At 42.6% G+C, this 18,367-nt stretch overlaps 1 protein-coding gene across 4 annotated transcripts in view; it reads right to left on the bottom strand.

The window, feature by feature from the left end:
* The window catches only part of LOC133444474 (receptor-type tyrosine-protein phosphatase beta-like), a 63,914-nt gene that overhangs the window by 17,643 nt on the left and 27,904 nt on the right, over nucleotides 1–18,367 (bottom strand). For all 4 annotated transcript variants that reach the window (XM_061722287.1, XM_061722288.1, XM_061722289.1 and 1 more), the window contains exons 9-19: nucleotides 18,030–18,296; nucleotides 12,940–13,203; nucleotides 11,406–11,669; nucleotides 10,788–11,051; nucleotides 9,529–9,792; nucleotides 8,100–8,369; nucleotides 6,977–7,237; nucleotides 5,166–5,432; nucleotides 4,454–4,744; nucleotides 3,102–3,380; nucleotides 2,866–3,015 (exon numbers count right to left, since the gene is read on the bottom strand). In XM_061722287.1, the coding sequence (XP_061578271.1) occupies nucleotides 2,866–3,015; nucleotides 3,102–3,380; nucleotides 4,454–4,744; nucleotides 5,166–5,432; nucleotides 6,977–7,237; nucleotides 8,100–8,369; nucleotides 9,529–9,792; nucleotides 10,788–11,051; nucleotides 11,406–11,669; nucleotides 12,940–13,203; nucleotides 18,030–18,296 (2,841 nt within the window). The remainder of the gene's footprint in view (nucleotides 1–2,865; nucleotides 3,016–3,101; nucleotides 3,381–4,453; nucleotides 4,745–5,165; nucleotides 5,433–6,976; nucleotides 7,238–8,099; nucleotides 8,370–9,528; nucleotides 9,793–10,787; nucleotides 11,052–11,405; nucleotides 11,670–12,939; nucleotides 13,204–18,029; nucleotides 18,297–18,367) is intronic.

Raw genomic sequence — 18,367 nt, 5'->3', positions numbered from 1 at the left:
CAGCTTTTCTCCCTGGCTTTTGATTAGTTTTAGTGGATTTTGGCACAATTTGATTTCTAAACTTTTTCCAACTGTTTTTGTTATTTTCTCTTATATTTATTACATTATATTCTTGTATTTTTTTTACTTATCTTATCTTTGTAATGTATGCCTTTATATGGGACACTGTTATCATTTTGCTGTTTTTAATCTGTACAGCACTTTTATAAACCTTGGTTGTTTTAAATTGTGCTCTATAAATAAAGTTTGACTTGAGTTGAGTTGATATTATCGTTGTTTCCAACCATGTCAGCAGATACCGGAGCCTCCTCCTCCTCCCTCTTCTGCCCATCTGTGTAAGCCAGTCAAGTTAAGAGGTAGCTGAGGAGACTGAACTGGAACAAGCCTGCAGGTCCAAACGATGTCAGCGTGAGTCCCAGAGACCTTTGTAGAACAGCCATGTGGGATCTGCAGCACCTCTTTAGCCTCAGCCTCAGTAGGTGAAGCTTCCAGTAATGTGGGAGACATCCGGCCTTCCAGTGCCAAAAATAATGAAAGCTGCAAGCAGCGATGAACGGGCCCTCGCACCCTTGTGCATGTTCAGGCTGCAGTGGAAGAGCTTGTATGACTTGCACGTAGATTCTTCAGGCCTGGAAATTTAGCGGATGAAACCACCCACGACTCTCTATGTCAAACCATTCAAAAGTTATGGCAGAAAGTAGGAACTATCAAATATGGACCAATCAGACGAAGGGGGGGCACGCTTTTTGGCGTCTATCGTCGCCACGGTAACGCTTTTGACTGAGAAAAGTAATGCGCGTTGCCGCAGGATGGACATTTTAATTTATAACACACCTGGGTGAACGTTACGGTTCGGGCTGTATTAACTGCCGAAGGAATGGCAAAAATTGCAGAAAAATTACACAATTAATTCAAAATGGCCGACTTCCTGTTTGGTTTCGGCCATGGCGCCAAGAGACTTTTCTTTAAGTTGCGACATGATACAGGTGTGTACCGATTTTCGTGCATGTACGTCAAACCGTATTGTGGGGCTTGAGGCACAAAGTTTTCTAGGGGGCGCTGTTGAGCCATTTTGCCACGCCCATTAATGCAAACCATTAAATATCACATTTTTCGCCTTGCGTTCAAAATTTGATGACTTTTGGGGCACGTTTAGGGGGGAAAAGCAAAAAAGACACAATAGCGAGAATTAAATTCTCTAGTTGCAGATAAGAAATTGTAATTTCCCTAATAAGCAACATTGGAAAACTCATGACCTAAAGCTTCTTCTGCATGAAAAATGCCTTCAAGTCTGGAGATCTCATAACAAAGACACATTTAGAAGAATAAGGCACATCTATCTTTTAATTTACACCTGAAAAAGCAACAGTAACAGTTAATTGCCAGCATCTATCCTCTGAGATTTCAACCTACGCGTCGCCACGTAACCTACGCCGTAGGCTCTGCGTTGGTGTAACGCAGAACCAAAAATCAGCCTTTATTCTGACGAGATCTGAAAAAACTTCGCAACAACGAGCAAGCGAGTGATTATGTACATTCACTGAGTGAATATTATGAAAGTAAAATATATATTTCTAGCTAGAAATGTAATCAAAACACATTTTTATGCAGAAACTAACTCAAAATATTGATTTTTTTCACAAAAAAATGAGAAATGTCTGCCATGTTTTTTGGTGTCACGGCCAGAATCTTGAAAGTCACGTGACTTGGACGCAAAACGAATAGGCAGAAAAAATGTAACAATGTAACAATTCAAGGGCTTTTATTGTAACCCCTCTACGTTTTTGCACTTTGGACCAACGTAGCCAGGGTACGTTTTTATGTGAGACTGGGTTGAAGATTTGGAGACCTTCACAATCCCTGTCTCATGTTTCTACCAGGCCTGGGGCCTGTACTACGAAGCAAGTTCAACATACCCAGGATATCTTTTCCTTATCCAGATTCACTAACCCGGACAATTGCAATCACGCTAAGCGGTCACACGACGGTGGTTATCAACTCGGTATATCAACCCAGGTTTCTCCAATCTGGATATGAGCGCGTGCACATAAAAGGGGCGGTGTTTTCAGCGCATGACCAATCGCAAGCATGGAGAAGTCCGCTGTCAGAGCCGCTTATTTCAGTAGCGAAGAGCAAAGGATAACTTACACTGTGATTTAACTTAATATTTAGACTTGAAATTAAAAGTTCATGTCGTGTTCAAATTAAACGAGGTCTGACATTTCATCCTCTCTCAAATGACTCATACCTTGTTTCTACAGTATATTTACAGTTTGTACATAAAGGTTTATTTGCAAAAGTAGTTTTCTTAGAAAGACGGAGTGAGGGTATCTACAGCAAAGACAAACGTACTCGCATACCTCTCTGTCAGGAGAAAAGAAATGATAAAGTGTTGATACTTGGGTATGAAAGGAATTGCTTAGTTTCTTGACTAATTCAATTTTTGTTGAAAGTCAGCCCACTCTTTTTTTTTTCCTCTCACGATCCGCGCACCGAGCTCCACTGGATTCTCTTCGAAAGGGCATGTCATTTTCCAAGAGAGCTGATTGGTCAGTGGGCGGTGCTTTTATACCCGGCGATCTGTATCTCGAACATAACCTGCTCCGGAGAAGTTACCATGGCGATGTACCCCGGTAAGAAGTGAACCACCGTCGTAGTCCTGAAAACCCAGGGTTAAACCTGAAGTTACCTCGCTAACCCCAAATCCCGCTTCGTAGTACAGGCCCCTGATGTGATAGATACCGGTAACTATTTCTAGCACAACAACATCATTATTAGCCAATTAAAATGAAAAGAAAAACATGTGGGGTATTTGTTTTGGTATTGTTTTTCTGAGGCCCATGAGGCACTGTTGGTCCTTCTTACCTTCAGACTCAGTGACCACAACAGTGAAGAACCTGATGGCTCCGTTGGTGTCGCTGAACCAGCTGCAGTTAAACTGGAACAAAATGGAGGACTTAGTGACCATGACAGACTTTTCACTGACTCGAGTACTGAGGGAGGGCAGAGGAGGACCTGCAGGGACCAGAACAGGAAAAAGAACACGTTACCTCCACCCTAACACATACAGGCGATACATGTTAACGTCCACTCTTGCTTACGGTCGATCATGGTGACTACGCTGTCCACCACCTCGTCGCTGGTGGTGTCGTCAGAGATGACCTTGACAGAGACGGTGTAGCGTTTGTGGGGCTCCAGCTGGGTGATGATGTAGCTGGTGGAGTCTCGACCGGTGCGGCGTGAATAGACCAAGCTGTGGGAGTCCTGGTGGAGACATTCAATGGTGTAGGAGTCGTAGTCGGCCTCTGGAGGCCCCCAGGAGCAGGAGATGGAGGTGGAACTCTGGGGACGACAGTGCAGGCTGTGGACTCTCTCTGGCTCTGCAGCAAGAGAGAAAAGATCATCAGAAATAACTTCACAATTCACTCCTTTTCAAAGAAATACAATTAATTCAAGTTTTAAAGGTGTTTTTTTTAATAATCAATGATTTGTTTCTTCATTTTTGAGGGTCAAGTTTATTGAAGTAGTGTTATTGCTGGCCATAACTTTAACAAAGGTTTTACATTTCAAAATGAAAATGTATTATCTCATATTACTCATTAGTGCCGCCCTAGTGGCTCCTGGAGCTTTTTCAAAAATGTTTGACCTTTTTTTTCCTTTTTTTTCTTTTTTTCCTTTTTGTTCTTCTTTTTTCTTTTTTTTACCCTTTTTTTCTCTTTTTTTTCCTTTTTTTCTCTTTTTCCTTTTTTTCTCTTTTTTTCTTCTTTTTTCTTCTTTTTTCTTCTTTTTTTCCCTTTTTTTCTATTTTTTTCTTCCATTTTCCTTTCCTTTTTAATCTCGACATTTTGACTTTTTCCTCGACATTTCGACTTTTTTCTCGGAATTTCAACTTTTTTCTCAACATTTCGACTTTTTTCTCGGAATTTCAACTTTTTTCTCAACATTTCGACTTTTTTCTCGGAATTTCAACTTTTTTCTCAACATTTCGACTTTTTTCTCGAGATTTTGATTTTTTTCTCGACATTTTGACTTTTTTCTCAACATTTCAAATTTTTTCTCGAAGTGCATAATGAAAAAAAAATCTTCCCCCAGTTATAACTAATATAGAAACATGCAGCATGTGCTGCCTTCATTCTAAGGCTTATACAAAACTTTTCATTTTTTGCAGCTCCAGACATATTTGTTTTTTGTGTTTTTGGTCCAATATGGCTCTTTAACATTTTGGGTTGAAGACCCCCTGCCCTAGCAGGTCTAACTCTCTACTTTGTACTTCTAAACCTGTTCTAATAGAACTCTGTCCTTTAATTATTACTTTGTGTTGTTCACAAATTGGAAGTTACTTTGAATAAAATGTAAATATAACCTCAGATGTGTCAATGAACCTTAAACCCTTGAATTTTCATGGACATAGCTGGCATTTTAAGTTGAGTGTAATTGAGGTGCTGCCACCTACTGGTGCGGATGTGGTTGTAGATGGGTGCACTGTAAGTGGCTGTGGTCCTGGGCTGAGTGGCCCCACTGATGGTGCGGAGGCTGAATCTGTACAGTCGTCCGGGGAACATCCCTTTTAAGATGCGACTGCCAGATACTGGGCTGTGGTACGGGTTGATGACGGACAGCCTGTCCTGAGGACTCCACTGCAGGTCAAAGTCGTCGTAGTCGGAGTCCACGGGGCAACTCCAGGTGATCTCCAGGGAGGTGTTGGTGACCCCCCCAAACAGGAAGGAGGTGGGAGGTTTGGGAGCTGAGAAGGAAACCAATGTGCTTTGTTAGAAAGATTTAAGATTCCATCGGTCAGTCTATCAGAAAATCATTTTTCTCATTCTCATCACTGGAAAAAACAACAGTTTTCACCTGTTTCAAGTAGATTTTCACTTAAAATAAGTAGAAAAATCTGCCAGTGGAACAAGATTTTTTTGCTTGTAATGAGAAGATAAATCTTGTCCCACTGGCAGATTTTTCTACTTATTTCAAGTGAAAATTTACTTGAAACAGGTGAAAATTGTCAAATAACAAGTTATTTTTCTGGTAATGACTCTTGTTTTAAGTGTAATGAGATTTTTTGACTAAAAATGAGACATTTTAACTAGAAATAAGACAAATATTCCTGGTAAGATTTTGAGTTTTTGCAGTGTATGTGAATGTAATGTGGCAGCTCAGCTCACCGGTCCGGCCCGTGGTGCTGGCTTTGTTGTGGAGTTCTCCGCTCAGACTCAGGACGTCAGCTTGGTACTGTCGGCCCGGCACCAGACCTGAGAAGACGAACTCTGTGGCCTCGGACCTGAGGCGATGCTCGGCCTGCTGGGATCCGTCAGGGTTGTAGAGAGACAGAGAGTATCCACTCACATCACCACCGCCACGGTGCCACTGCACCCGCAGAGCATCCGACTGGTTTCCACTCTCAGCCTTCAGAAATGTCACTGCAGCTGGAACTGGAGAGGAAAACATTCTGTCTGTACGTTTCCATGCAGCAAAGAGATCTGATTTCTGATGGTATCAGATAAACATCCAGAAGACCCAATCACTTGTCTGAGTTTACATGCTGTTCAGAGAATGGGATAAATGTCCAGAGCATGGCTGACTCCGTGACGCTATGTGGCGCTGTAACCATGGTAACCATTTCAACAAAGAGCCACTTCCGGTTGACGGTTGTTTTGTTTGGCTCCAATGTTACGCCTTCCATATATTTTTCCACTTTATTTTGATCTGCTCCGGTGAAGCTTCTGCATCTCTTTCACCATCTTTTTAAAGGTGTTTAAACAACTATTTAACACGCGCCGTCTCCTTTCACTTCAGGGTGAAGCCCCAGAGGAAATTCTCCAGCTGCTCAGACTGCAATATCCGATGTCTCCGTATACATGGAGTTAATATTCAGACTATGAAGGAGTTATCTAGGTGTTGCTATCCGATCATTAAATGTCCGAAATAGGTCCGAAATAGATCGGATTGAGGTGTTTACATGCAGTTTAAAAGTCCGAACGATGTCTTAGGGCCAATTCCAATCCCCCCCCTACTTTCTACCACTAGCCCTAAAAATTAAGCCACTTGGGTAGGGTCCTTGTAATCTTCCCTAGGGATTGGGACACCACTTGCTACGTCACTGCGTGGTTTACGTTCGGGTACGTAAGTGACTGCGTAGTTACGTTTGCACATACGTCACACCATATCAGGAAGCTGAGAGATAAATGCTGTTTTAATTTCAGCTGTAGCGCTGTTAATATGCCACTTTATTAAGTTTTAATATTTTTCCAGGCGTAAAAGTAACCGTTAAGATCCCCAACCTGGGCTCAGTTTATCCAAATAACGCCTGTTAAGAAATTTGCTCCGATGTTTTCGGGGATGAGAAGAGCCGCCGGCGATTTATGGTTCTGCGTTAAATCAATGCAGAGCCTACGGTGTAGGTTACGCGCGACGCACACCATACAGCGCGCGTCCCCGCGTAACCTACACCGTAGGCTCTGCGTTGGTGTAACGCGGAACCATAAATCAGCCTTTATTCTGGCGAGATCTCAAAAACTTTGCAACAACGAGCAAGCGAGTGATTATGTACATTCACTGAGTGAATATTTTGAAAGTAAAATATATATTTCTCGCTAGAAATGTAATCAAAACGCATTTTTATGCAGAAACTAACTCAAAATATTGATTTTATTCACTAAAAAATAGAAATGTCTGCCATGTTTTTTAGTTTGATTCAGTCTGCAAATGATGACGTTAAGCAATCTGGGAAATTTTCTCTGGCCTTCGGTCGGTGAGTTAGTATCTGAAATCCCTCGCTGATTGATACACACTAGGCCTCGAAAAGTCCACTACCCCTAGGTGAAAAGAGGAATTGGGACACCACTACCCTCACGGGAACGCGCAAAATTTACTGCTGCATGTAAACGTATTGATACATCTTTAAAGTCCAAACTGTGGGAATACTCTAACCACCACCGTCACCTTCAATACATGATTCAGACCCATGTGGTGTTACCTGTCCTGGCTGGTGTGGACGTCTCGTTGGTCTGGTCTCCACTGTGGATCAGAATCACCATTCTGTACGGTGATCCGGGCCGGAGGCCCTGGAAGGAGCACTGTTGACTGCTGGACTGGATACGACGTTTCTCCTGCAGCAGGTCGTCATATTTATACAGAAAGACTTCATAAAAGTCAAACTCTCCTACTGGTGGAGACCAGTGGAAGGACAGACTGGTGGTGGTGGTTTGAATGGATAAGTCAGTGACTATCGCAGGGCCTGAGGAGAAGAAGAGATGAGGGGGAAACAAAGTATTTCAAACTTCTTTCTCAACACAATTTTTTCAAGAAAATTAGGATTCTTGGCTGGACTATTTTTGCTAGTTTAAATAATTTGTAGCCAAGAAAATGTTTCTTAACCTATTGGCAGAGATATTTTTGTTTAATATAATCAGTACTCGAATTGTAAAAAAAAATCAGGGGGGATGGTGGATTTTATCATATGGGGACAGATAATTTGTGCTGATTACAAATAATATAATATATTACAAATAATAGCAGTGACCAAAACAGCTGCAGAAATACTGCAGGAATGACATAGCAGCAGTTAAATGCAGCCTTCTGTAAGCTTTAAATATCCACTGGGCTTACATCAAATACATCAAAACACAACAATAAAAAACACTTTTCTGAACTTATCAATATGTCTCTGTCCTTCACAGGATAAGTAACATGGATCACTGCAAAAACTCACAATCTTAACAAGAATATTTGTCTTATTTCTAGTTAAAATAGAAAAATCTGCCAGTGGAACAAGATTTTTTTGCTTGTAATAAGAAGATAAATCTTGTCCCACTGGCAGATTTTTCTACTTATTTCAAGTGAAAATGTACTTGAAACAGGTGAAAATTGTCAAATAAGTTATTTTTCTGGTGTTATTTTTCTGGTGATGACTCTAAATGTTGAAATAGCAGTAAAACCACATTCATTGATGAAATGACATAAGGGATGGAAAGGGGGGATGGCAGTTTTACAGGGGGGATGATTTGGACCGTTTTTATTTCAGGGGGGGATGTCATTCCCCCTCATCCCCCCTCAACTCCAGTACTGAATATAATACATTTTAGAGCAAGAAGTCTTACGAGTTCGGGTTTCAGTGGCGACTCCCAGGCTGTAGACGCCCCCGCTGGTGGTCTGTACAAGGACTCGGTACTTCTTGCCTGGTATAAGTCCATCAAACTTGTAGTGTGTGTGTCCAAAGGGCTCTGAGCCGTTTGTGACCAGGCCACCTCTGTCGTCCAGAAGCTGCAGGATATAACCGTCTGCCACACCCAGCGCTTCCTGCCAGCTCACCTGCAGGCTGCAGGTTCTGTGAAGGGGTTCCACCTGCAGCCCCGTGACTGACAACGGGACTACAACAGAGAAGAATGGCATTAGAACTCATCATGTGGGCAGTTGATATGTGATGCTGTGTAGCATAGAACTAGGGCTGTAAAGATACACTAATCTCCCGATACAGTACGATACACGATATTGAGGTCACGATAACGATACGATACGATATTATAGCAGTATTTTTTTAACAACCTTGAATGAGGAACATATGACTGGAAAAAATGGTCTTTTATTTGAAAGGCACAAAATACAAAACAATACTGTACATTTGCCCTATTGTTACAGTTTGTAATGCTTTATAACTGTTTATGTTTTAAAGAGAAAGCCAGGCCAACCATTTTCCACAAACTGAACTAAAAGTAAATGTCAGGTTTGCATTATGATCTTCAGTTTCATACAAGTACAAATATTTTGCCACAAACTGAATAGTTTCTCTCATGTATGATTTGACTTTTTTCTTTTCCAGAAATTCAACAACTAAAATTAAATAAATAAATAAAAGTAAATAAATAAATACAATTTTACATCATAAAAAAGATTGATTCATGCTCACCTTATAAGTGTAAGCAGAGATGTATTTTAGTTAAGAAGGTTATTTTGGTAATTCAGGGTTCATTATTTTATAAATATATTCTTTATATTCTGATGTAAATCAGGGACTATAATGACACTAGTCAGTTTATCTGTAGTGATTAGTCTGTTTTAGATTGGGCGGAGTGATACGCCACAGTACGGCACTAGGTGCTGTGTTGATGTTCTAAAATCCTACACTGTTGAGGGACATTAAAGTACACTGGAACTCAGCAGAAGTTTCCCCGTGTTTATCCTACTCACCACCCCAAAAAGGTTTAATTTAATAAGGTAAGATTAACTCTACACCAGCCTTACATAAGTAAAAGTTCAGAGCTCAAAACCCTGCAAGAGTCCTGTGATCAGGACCAAAACGGTACTAGTTTCTTCTGAGTGGAGGAAGATTTTGGTTCGCGGGTCGAGGCGCGGTCGGCACCAATACACTGCACGTTACTAGTCAACACAATATAGGCTATTAATATTAATAATCCAATATTGCGATACAGTTTGTCACCTCCACGACACGTATTGTGGCGATTTTGTATCGCAAAATGTCGTGGCACGATATATTGTTACACCCCTACATAGAAGCTTGCATGTTCTGACCTGTGCGTCCTGTGACTGAGTTGTTGTTCAGCAGCTCTCCGCTCGTAGACTGAATGGTCACGTCGTACAGCTGTCCGGGCTGCAGCGAGTCAAACGTCACCTCGTTCTGGTGTTTGAACACGGTTCTCACGCTGAGCTGCCGGCTGGCTCTGTACAGAAACACTGAATACCGATCTACGTCGCCTTGTCCGGGAGTCCAGCTCACCTTCAGGGCCGTGCTGCCCCCACCATTACTGATGTGGATGTTCTTTACTTTACTGGGAACTGGTGGAAGAACAGAATTGCTTTAGATCCTCGTGGTTTTCAGATCTCAACAATGCTTTAATGCACTACGTATTAAGAGTAGGCTACGGTAAAACAGAAGCTGGTTTAAGTTTTAATGATATCCTGAATATTTGTCTTGCTGTTCATTTTCTCCACTAATGCACGTATTGTAGATGGGAGTGAAAACATATTAGGATGCACGATCTGGACTTTTTGTGCCATTTCTGTGATTTCTAGCATGGAGTTTGTTCAGCAGCAAACAGTCTGACAGATGGCTGAGTTCACTACAAGAAACCTCTGAAATGTATTCCTCCTAACTCTTGTTTGAGGGAAAACACCTATTGCTGCACAGTACATTTCATTTGCAGGTTTTTTTTCTTCATTTTTGCAACCAAGAAGACCCTGCTAAACAAAGCCAGATTAATCATATTAGTACAATCATATTAGTACATACATACTGTACATAGTAGCACAACTTAATGATGGGCGTTTGTTTTGTTTCCTTTTGTTTGCCTTGATTTGCTTTGCGTTTGACTATATTTGTATATACTGTACATATAATTGAGTATTAAATCACTGTATAGAACAGTTATTGAAACTCGTCTTGTTATATGTAAGAATGTTAGATGTAAGAATGTACGTAAGATTCAGGGGTAGGACTCGATAAGTGGTTACTTCATTCCTACTCCGTTTCGAGCATGTTGGTGGATCCGTGAATTATTATTATATGAAGTGCTGTACATTTATATATATATATATATATATATATATATATATATATATATATATATATATATATATATATATGTATTCTGTTTTTTCACTTTTTGTACGCTTTTTTATCATGCATGTTCGAAATAAAATCTTCAAATCAAAAATCAAAAATCAAATCAATCAAAAACTTAAAAAAAAAAACTTAGAATAAAGTTAGAATAAATAGAGTTATCTGTATACATAAAGAACACATCAGCCTCAATTACAACACGGTGTCTGACCTGTGCGACCTTCAATGTACTGAGCCTTCTGGTTAGGACCGCTGAAAGTGGAGACCAGAATCTTGTAAAGACGTCCCGGTGTGAGTGACGACAGGACGCACTCTCCCACTCCACTGCCCAGCGTGATGGGAGGAAACACTGTCATGTCGCTGAACAGCAGCTGCACCTCGTAGTGATCCACGTCCCCCGGAGCTGCGGTCCACGTCACCCGCAGGTCCTCCGTCCCCCGTTCTGCCAGAGCCAGAGAGCAGACCGCTGCCGGGACTGAGGTGGAGACAGGACGGGAAACGGGGTTAGGTTAGGTTCGTCTGACTGCTGCTCTTATGTACTATATACCTCCTGGTCAGCATTGTGAATGTATTTAGTTTGGCCAAACCAATACTAAAATAAGAAATTAAAGCTGCAAGCAGCAATGAACGGGCCCTCGCGCATGCAATTTTCACCAATAAAGGTCAAGGACTCAAAACTAAATTAGAAATAAGACAAATATTCTTGTTAAGATTTTGAGTTTTTGCAGTGCAATACGTCTGGCAAACTGGTCTTGAAACATTGCAGTTTACAATTTTCATTGCAGTAAGGATGATAGCTATCAATGAGTGTTACTGTATTAGCACTCACAAGTCCTGCCATGGGTGGACGTGCTGGTTTCGTATTTCCCACTCCAGGTGTTCACCAGCACCGTGTAGAGCCGGCCGGGCACCAGGCCTCTGAAAACACACTCGCTTTGCATTTTCTGGACCGTCTTGTTCTGCAAGAAGGTGTTGTTGTGTTTGATGTACACCTGGTACAAGTCGAAGTCTCCAGCAGCATGATGCCAGTAAACTTTTAGGGAGTCATCTTGAGCGTCGTTGGTCGCGGTGGGACTTTCCACCTTTGAAGGCTCTGGTGGACAAAAGAGAATGCAATAACATTAACAGGTCTATTTCACTCTATCATATGCAGTGACGAATGAAACAACCAGTAAAAGGATAATGTAGCTTAAAGCTTGTGATTACGGTTTTCTATGATTCCACTTCATACTTCAACACTGCAAAAACTCAAAATCTTAACAAGAATATTCGTCTTATTTCTAGTTAGAATGTCTCATTTTTAGTCAAAAAATCTCATTACACTTAAAACAAGACTCATTACCAGAAAAATAACTTATTTGACCATTTTCACCTGTTTCAAGTAGATTTTCACTTGAAATAAGTAGAAAAAATCTGCCAATGGAACAAGATTTATCTTCTCATAACAAGCAAAAAAATCTTTTTTCTGCTTATTTTAAGTGAAAATTTACTTGAAACAGGTGAAAATTGTCAAATAAGTTATTTTTCTGGTAATGACTCTTGTTTTAAGTGTAATGAGAGTTTTTGACAAAAAACTTGACATTTTAACTAGAAATAAGACAAATATTCTTGTTAAGATTTTGAGTTTTTGCAGTGAAGTCACATGAGGAGTTCAAAATGTTCAGGAGTAGGAGATGGTGAAGATAAACAGTGATGAATATCACTGAATATGATGAGAGATGCAAAGAAACACAAAACTACCAGACAGATTTAAAACCCCTAAAAACTACTAAAAACAGAAGATAAACAATATCACAAAGAACCAGATGGTCACCCTTCCCGATTCTGGTTCTGCCAGAGGTTTCTTCCTGTTAAAGGGAAGTTTTTTCTTTGCACAGTCACTTGGTGCTTGCTCCGGGCAGGGACTTGTATCCAAGACAAGTTTTGGGGCTATCTGTTGGCTTTCTTTGCGAAGCAGTTATTACTGTTACATGTATTGGCTTCGTATTCATTTGACTGATTTTGAATTAGTTGAACTGTATTGTTGAAGTTCCTTGAGATGACATTTGTTGTGAGTTGGCGCTATTGAAATAAAACTGAATTAAATTGAAAACTAACATAAACATTCTCAAAACCACCAAACAGAGCACTAACCAGACAAAACACAAACAAACACAAAACACAAAGAGGTACAAAACCAACACAAAGAGATATACTGTATAAACATCACAAAAAAGAGAACACCAACAAAAATACCACAAAAGAAAAAAAGGGACATACACAAAAACACTATCAAAAAACACAAAGACACAAAACCATCACAAACAGACAAAAACCACGTGGAGACCAACAAACACACAAAGAGACTCAAAATCTCTCCTCACGTGTTCTCTCCTGAATGAAGGTGCTGTTTTGGTAGCGGCCACTGCAAGTGGTGATGACGATGTTGTAAAGACGTCCAGAGACCAGCGAATTAAAGACACACCCGGGGTTGGACTTGGAGACAGCTAAAGTGTGGATTGTTCTGTCCCGGTCACTCAGGGTCACCAGGTACCGGTCCACCTCTCCCGCAGCCTGTTGCCAGGAAACGGTGAGGAAGTCTGTACGGCCATTGTTACTGATTCTTACATCAGTGACTGCAGCTGGCACTGAGAGAGAAGAGAGGAGAGGTTTGGTTTGAACAATTCCTTTATTGACCAATTCACAGAATCACAACACAAATTCAAGATGCAAGCAGCGATAAACGGGCCCTCGCGCGTGCAATTTTCACCCATAAAGATCAAGGACTCAAAACTAAGTCCGATGACACGACCCACGACTCTTTATGTCAAACCATTCAAAAGTTATGGCAGAAAGTAGGAACTATCAAATATGGACCAATCAGATGAAGGGGGGGCACGCTTTTTGGCATCTATCGTCGCCACGGTAACGCTTTTGACTGAGAAAAGTAATGCTCGTCGTTGCAGGATGGAGACGCATATTTTGATGTATAACAGACTTGGGTGCACGTTATGGTTCGGGCCGCATTAAATGCCGAAGGAATGGCATAAATTTCGCCAAAATTACACGATTTATTCAAAATGGGTGACTTCCTGTTTGTTTCGGCCATGGCGCCAAGAGACTTTTCTTTAAGTTGCGACATGATACAGGTGTGTACCGATTTACGTGCATGTACGTCAAACCGTATTGTGAGGCTTGAGGCAAAGTTTTCTAGGGGGCGCTGTTGAGCCATTAGGCCACGCCCATTAATGCAAACCATTAAATATCAAATCTTTCACCAGGCCTGGCTTGTGTGCAAAATTTGGTGACTTTTGGGGCACGTTTAGGGGGACAAAAAGGCCCTCCTTTAGTCGGAAGAAAAAACGAGGATAAAAACTAAAACTAAAACTCCTACAGATACAATAGGGCCTTCGCACTGTCAGTGCTCGGGCCCTAATTACATCATCAACCTATCAAAAGAAAACCCTCAAAACTGAAACAAAAGGTTGTCATTTTCCCCCTGCAAAACAACACAAAACGCTTCCAACAGACCATCTATCCTCAAAAGCCTCCAGGTTGCCCACCATTTTGTAATAAGAATAGTCCACTCGAAGACAGGACTGCAGAAGACCCTTCAAAACTGCAAGTGGATCAACACTACCAGAACCTGAAAACCAGTTCTTCTTGGGCAACCAGACTGAAAGTTTAGTTAAACCACACAAGAAATGAATAAGCGTGACGACAGTCTTCTCTTTAACACTGTACTTAGGACCAAAAATAAACACATGAAAAGAAAACACCACACCAAAACCGTGAAACCATGTCCGCAAAAGATAAAAATACCAACAAGACGGGGACACTGGACAAACAAATCTGTTCGTAGCTATACTCCCATGTACAATCCTCCACTGGAGGTCCGCTATCCTCTTCTCAATGGGCAGCTTGTACAGGGACTGCCAACTGCCTCCCGGGGAAAACCCTGGGCCAAAAAACTCCCAGTCGGGAATCCACCCCGACTCCCGTAACCCCATCAGAGAACGTGAGGTGATCCTGCACCTTCAGACAGACCTGATACACCGCTTTCCTCTTGAGAAACGGAAATTTATCCAAATGAGGAATCCCAAAAGACAATAGGCAACCCTCCTCGTCCCACCAGTCCTACTGCAGGGGCCACAGAAAAGTTGGGAAAACCATAAATGTATTTTTCATCCCACTGGTCAGACAGAGACTTGTTTTCTGCAAAAGACTGCAAAGGCCGTGAAAGAGTCGCACAGACTTCCTTCACCAATCGTGCATTCAGTCTGATAGACTCAACGTTTCCATGGACGTATTGGACAACTTCAGCAGATGGTCAAGCTTTTGTGCATCTGGCCTCCCTGAGCCGGACCCGCAGACTGGAGGATTCCAGCATCGAAGATGGAAGGAGGTTGTTGAAGAACAACTGCTCCTCAAACAACCACATGCTGTCTCATCAGAAGTCTCATCAGACCACATGCGAGAAACCTCAAAAACTTTCCACGCTTGCAGCATGGACACATAAAAAGGTGAAAGTCCAAAAAGGTCCACTTTTCCAGGTTGCTTAAGAAAAAAACAGCTTATCGTATCCCAGTCTGCCAACTCTCCTCAGCAGAGGAGTCACCAGCAGAGGTGTCACCAGCAGAAGAGTCACCAGCAGAAGAGTTACCAGCAGAGGAGTCGCCAGCAGAAGAGTCACCAGCAGAGGAGTCGCCAGCAGAAGAGTCACCAGCAGAGGAGTCACCAGCAGAAGAGTCGCCAGCAGAAGAGTCACCAGCAGAAGAGTCACCAGCAGAAGAGTCACCAGCAGAGGAGTCACCAACAGAGGAGTCACCAGCAGAAGAGTTACCAGCAGAGGAGTCGCCAGCAGAAGAGTCACCAGCAGAGGAGTCACCAGCAGAAGAGTCGCCAGCAGAGGAGTCGCCAGCAGAGGAGTCGCCAGCAGAGGAGTTGCCAGCAAAAGAGTCACAAGCAGAGCCAGCAGAGGAGTCACCAGCAGAGGAGTCACCAGCAGAGGAGTCACCAGCAGAGGAGTCACCAGCAGAAGAGTCACCAGCAGAAGAGTCACCAGCAGAAGAGTCACCAGCAGAAGAGTCACCAGCAGAGGAATCACCAGCAGAGGAGTCGCCAGCAAAAGAGTCACAAGCAGAGCCAGCAGAGGAGTCGCCAGCAGAGGAGTCGCCAGCAGAGGAGTCGCCAGCAGAAGAGTCACCAGCAGAGGAGTCACCAGCAGAATAGTCACCAGCAGATGAGTCACCAGCAGAGGAGTCACCAGCAGAGCCAGCAGAGGAGTCGCCAGCAGAAGAGTCGCCAGCAGAAGAGTCGCCAGCAGAGGAGTCACCAGCAGAGGAGTCACCAGCAGAGGAGTCGCCAGCAGAGGAGTCACCAGCAGAGGAGTCACCAGCAGAAGAGTCACCAGCAGAGGAATCACCAGCAGAAGAGTCACCAGCAGAGGAGTCACCAGCAGAGGAGTCACCAGCAGAAGAGTCACCAGCAGAGGAGTCACCAGCAGAGGAGTCACCAGCAGAGGAGTCACCAGCAGAAGAGTCACCAGCAGAGGAGTCACCAGCAGAAGAGTCACCAGCAGAGGAGTCACCAGCAGAAGAGTCACCAGCAGAGGGGTCACCAGCAGAGGAGTCACCAGCAGAGGAGTCACCAGCAGAAGAGTCACCAGCAGAGGAGTCACCAGCAGAGGAGTCACCAGCAGAAGAGTCACCAGCAGAGGAGTCACCAGCAGAAGAGTCACCAGCAGAAGAGTCACCAGTAGAAGAGTCACCAGCAGAAGAGTCACCAGTAGAAGAGTCACCAGCAGAAGAGTCACCAGCAGAAGAGTCACCAGTAGAAGAGTCACCAGCAGAAGAGTCACCAGCAGAGGAGTCACCAGCAGAAGAGTCACCAGCAGAAGAGTCACCAGTAGAAGAGTCACCAGCAGAAGAGTCACCAGCAGAAGAGTCACCAGTAGAAGAGTCACCAGCAGAAGAGTCACCAGCAGAAGAGTCACCAGTAGAAGAGTCACCAGCAGAGGAGTCGCCAGCTGAGCCAGCAGAGCCAGCAGAGCCAGCAGAGCCAGCAGAGCCAGCAGAGCCAGCAGAGCCAGCAGGACAGCCTGTCCCAGTACCAGCCGAAGCGAGATAAACAGCAGAAGAGCCAGCGGAGGACATGGCTGACATCATCACCCGGCACACCGGCCCTTTGCCATGCTTCACTCTAAACGACACCTCTAAAGTCCGCATGGCGACTCCTTTTTACTCTTTTCCCACACATTTCCCACAGCTGACCTATCTCAGGTCATTATTGTGTCAGCAGATCTGAAGTAAAGATTAGGCTGTTAATATCAATCTCTTACTGACATGATATAAATATATATCATGACATGAACTCCCTCTCCCTAGAGACAAACTCTGAAAAGAAGGTGACTTAGCAACTAATAATTATGTTTTTGATGTTTATAAAAGGCAGCCTTTGTTGTACATCAAACATAACATTATTATCACGTGTTTCCTGTTTTTCTCCTGATCCAAATACAAGTGTCCTCTGGTGATGATTTAATACCATCAGACCCACAGCAGAAGTGCTTGCTAGAGTAGTCATGTGCAGAGTAACAGAACATTTCCCAGCAGTAGCAAAGCCTGAAGCTCGTCCTGACAGGAAGTCTCTGATCGAGAGACTCCAGGTTCTTTTGTGTTGTTGCCATTGTCAACACTTCCTGAAAATTCCACATAAATTCCTGCTTTTTAATAATATCCTGTTCTTAGCTTACCAAACACACACACACATGCACACAAACAAGTGTGTTGTAAAAGTCTGATCTGAACAAACACAGAACACAGTCCACTGTGAATTAAAATTCACACCACTGCTAAAATGAATACATTTTTACTGATGTGTCAACATTCACAAAAATCAGAGAAATATATATATGTGTGTGTATATATATATATATATATATATATATATATATATATATATATATATATATATATATATATATATATATATATACACATATATATATACATATACATATCCATCCACTTTCTATACCCGCTTTTGGACATGTTCATATATATACATATCTCATTGCATAAATATATAACTATGTATGTGTCAAGGAAATTATTAAAAGGCAAAGTACACCCTCATTAAACTTTACTGAGCTAATTTAGTTTATGAACATTTCCTCCACTAATTGTCCTCCATACACTGAAATGAATTGAATTGAACTGAATTGAACTGAGATATGCTATGGTATCTGAAGTGAATCAATGTCAGCGATCCATGCCAAAGAGTTCAACTCTGTGAAAGCATTCATACTTATGGGGCAGCACTGATGTGGATCCTTCATACAGGAGGGCCAGACTATAAACTGTATATCTTTTGAACAATGTGATGTAAGAGTCAACAGATGGGACTATCATGTCAGTAATCACCAGCTGTAGCTTTTCTCACTCTGGTGTACAATGTGGTTGCTGCTTCTAACCTGTCCGTCCCTCTGCCACCGTCTGTCTGGAGCTGAGTCCAGCTCTGATGGTGGTGACCACCACCTTGTACAAAGCTCCGGGTCTCAGGCCCTGGAAGCTGATGTTGCTGGTGCTTATCGGCACGCTCTCATTCTTGATAATGCTGCCATCATGGACCAGCAGGACCTGGTACAGGTCCAGATCTCCAGGGACCGGTTCCCACTGTGTCTGCAAGCTGTCAGTGCTGCCAAGGTTGTGAACCTGCAATTCCGCAACCTGAGCTGGAGCTAAGAAGAAGGACAGGTAGGGACAGATTGTTAAATCTATAACAGTGACTGCGTTTACATGCATCAATAAC

The sequence above is a fragment of the Cololabis saira genome, chromosome 5 (assembly GCF_033807715.1).
Source record: "Cololabis saira isolate AMF1-May2022 chromosome 5, fColSai1.1, whole genome shotgun sequence".
NCBI classification, from domain to species: domain Eukaryota; kingdom Metazoa; phylum Chordata; class Actinopteri; order Beloniformes; family Belonidae; genus Cololabis; species Cololabis saira.
This window is presented reverse-complemented; position numbering and strand designations above follow the sequence as displayed.